This window comes from Corvus brachyrhynchos, unplaced genomic scaffold (genome assembly GCF_000691975.1).
Source record: "Corvus brachyrhynchos isolate BGI_N302 unplaced genomic scaffold, ASM69197v1 scaffold65, whole genome shotgun sequence".
Lineage (NCBI taxonomy): Eukaryota > Metazoa > Chordata > Aves > Passeriformes > Corvidae > Corvus > Corvus brachyrhynchos.
The window spans coordinates 1,790,923-1,793,280 of record NW_008238365.1 but is presented as its reverse complement, the minus strand read 5'-3'; the positions used below and the strand labels follow the sequence as shown (position 1 = coordinate 1,793,280).

General features: G+C 65.8%; 1 protein-coding gene across 1 annotated transcript; it reads left to right on the top strand.

The window, feature by feature from the left end:
* Positions 1-728: 728 nt before the first annotated feature.
* On the top strand, positions 729-2,352 carry HPCA (hippocalcin). Its single transcript, XM_008635085.2, has 3 exons — positions 729-1,308; positions 1,871-1,976; positions 2,219-2,352. Exons 1-3 carry the CDS (start codon positions 931-933, stop codon positions 2,314-2,316), a joined length of 582 nt encoding a protein of 193 aa, XP_008633307.1. The 5' UTR covers positions 729-930; the 3' UTR covers positions 2,317-2,352.
* The last annotated feature ends 6 nt before the right edge of the window (positions 2,353-2,358 follow it).

The window sequence follows — 2,358 nt, the reverse complement described above, 5'->3', positions numbered from 1 at the left end:
TGGAGCCGTGGTGGGGGGTGATGGGGAGACTCTGAGGGGTCCCATCCCCCTGTAATTGAGGGGTCCAGCCCTACCCGGCTGCTCCTCTTGGGGGGGTCCCGTTTGCCCTGAGATCCAAAGGAATCTTTGGGGAGCTTGGGGGTGCTGGGACCTCTCCCTGCTCCGAATAAGGCAGCTCCTGGCACTGAAGCCCCCCACTGCAGCCCTGAATCCCCCCGAGCCCCTCCTCCCCCACGGAGGGGTCACGACACAGCCGGGGGACACCCAGGGCAGTGCCAGTGGGTCAGGGTCACCACAGAGCCCCCAGGGTGGGGAGCTGAGGTGCGTGCCCGGGTGTGGGACACCCTCCCCGCCCTCCTCCCGACCCCCCTGCGCTCCTCGGGGCTCGCCCTGCTGCGATGGGGTGCGCTGGGTCCCCGTGGGCTGTGGGTGAGAGCCCCGAGCGGGCACCTGCCACCCACAGCCCTCCCCGGGGCTCCGCCGGAGGCATCAAATATTAACGGAGACAGCGGAGGAGCTGAAAATAACCCTCCTCCGAGGGATCTGACCCAGATCCGGCCAGCCCCGAAGCTGGGCTGGACCCAGAACCGCAGGCAAAGGTCTGCCGGGGCCGAATCCGGCCCTGTCCCCTCCTCCGGGCTGCTCTGCCCTGCTGATCCCACCTATATATCACCTATATATTATGCAAATGAGCTATAAGGGCTTATTACGCAAACAGGAGGGGGCTGGCGCTGCCTGGCACTGGGTGGTCCCCGGGGCTGGCCCCGACGGCTCAGAGCGGCCAGCGGGGATGGAGGGAGCAGCATCGGCGTCCGGCCGGGCGTCCTGGGGCTGCCAGGGAGCGCTGCCCCGTCCCTCTCCCCTCCTGTAGCGCAGAGGGATCCCCCGAGCCCGGCCAGGCCCCCGGCCCTGCAGCGCTGTGCCAGCGGAATGGGGAAGCAGAACAGCAAACTCCGCCCGGAGATGCTCCAGGACCTGCGGGAAAACACGGAGTTCTCCGACCTGGAGCTGCAGGGCTGGTACAAGGGTTTCCTGAAGGACTGTCCCTCGGGCATGCTCAACGTGGAGGAGTTCAAGAAGATCTACGCCAACTTCTTCCCCTACGGCGACGCCTCCAAGTTCGCCGAGCACGTTTTCCGCACCTTCGACACCAACGGCGACGGCACCATCGACTTCAGGGAGTTCATCATCGCCCTGAGCGTCACCTCCCGCGGGAAGCTGGAGCAGAAGCTCATGTGGGCCTTCAGCATGTACGACCTGGATGGCAACGGCTACATCAGCCGGGAGGAGATGCTGGAGATCGTGAAGGTACCGGGCTGCCCCGTCCTGCCCCGCCGCGGCTCCTGCTGGGCGCTCCTGGCTGTCACCGCGCTGCCACGGTGGTTGTCCCCTCCCGGGGTGCAGGTGGCTTGGGGGTTTCACCCTGTGGGACCCCCGGTGCAGGGCTTGGCAGCACCAGGGATGAGCCTGTTGCTGTTATCAGGGATCAGGCTGTCCCGGAGCATCCCCAATTCTTCCCTGCCCGGGGATATCCCTTTGTTACCCCATCCCGGACTCCTCCCGTGCTTCCAGGGCAGGCAGCTGTCCCCGAGCACAACGGGCAGGAGACGCTCTCCTTGCCCAGATCCCAACCTGGTGATTCCCATGGCCACTGCGGCGTCATCCCAGTGGCCAAATCCTCCCTGCAGGGGCAGCTCCAGCCCTGGCTGCGCTGGGAGCTGAAGCCCAGCACAGCCTGATCCCATGGGAAGGGTGTTAAACGCCAGCCCCATTCCCAGGGAAGCGAAGCCTGGAGCTCTGTCCCTGCCCCAGGTGGGCAACGCCAGGTGCCCACCCCGCACCCACCCTCATCCCCCTCGCCTTCTCCCAGGCCATCTACAAAATGGTCTCCTCTGTGATGAACATGCCTGAAGATGAATCCACCCCGGAGAAAAGGACGGACAAAATCTTCCGACAGATGGATACTAATAACGACGGTAAATGAGAGGAGATGGAGGGGATTAGGGCAAGGTCTCATGGCTAAATCCGGGGCTCTTAGAAGGAGCCGCACGCACGCTGATTAAATGGCTCGTGTCCGCTGGCGTGGCCCCAGTGGCCGGAGGGGCTCAGGGTGCCGGGCACCCCAGGGTGCTCCTCCCGGGTGGGGGGGGTGTCCCTGGGCTGCGCTGGGTGGTCTCTGGTGCCGGGTGGCGGCTGAACCGTGTCCCCTTCCCCGCAGGGAAGCTCTCGCTGGAGGAGTTCATCAGAGGGGCCAAGAGCGACCCGTCCATCGTGCGCCTGCTGCAGTGCGACCCCAGCGGGGCCATGCAGTTCTGAGCCCCGCCGACCCCTGCAGCCTCCCCAGCCACCCCCGCACCT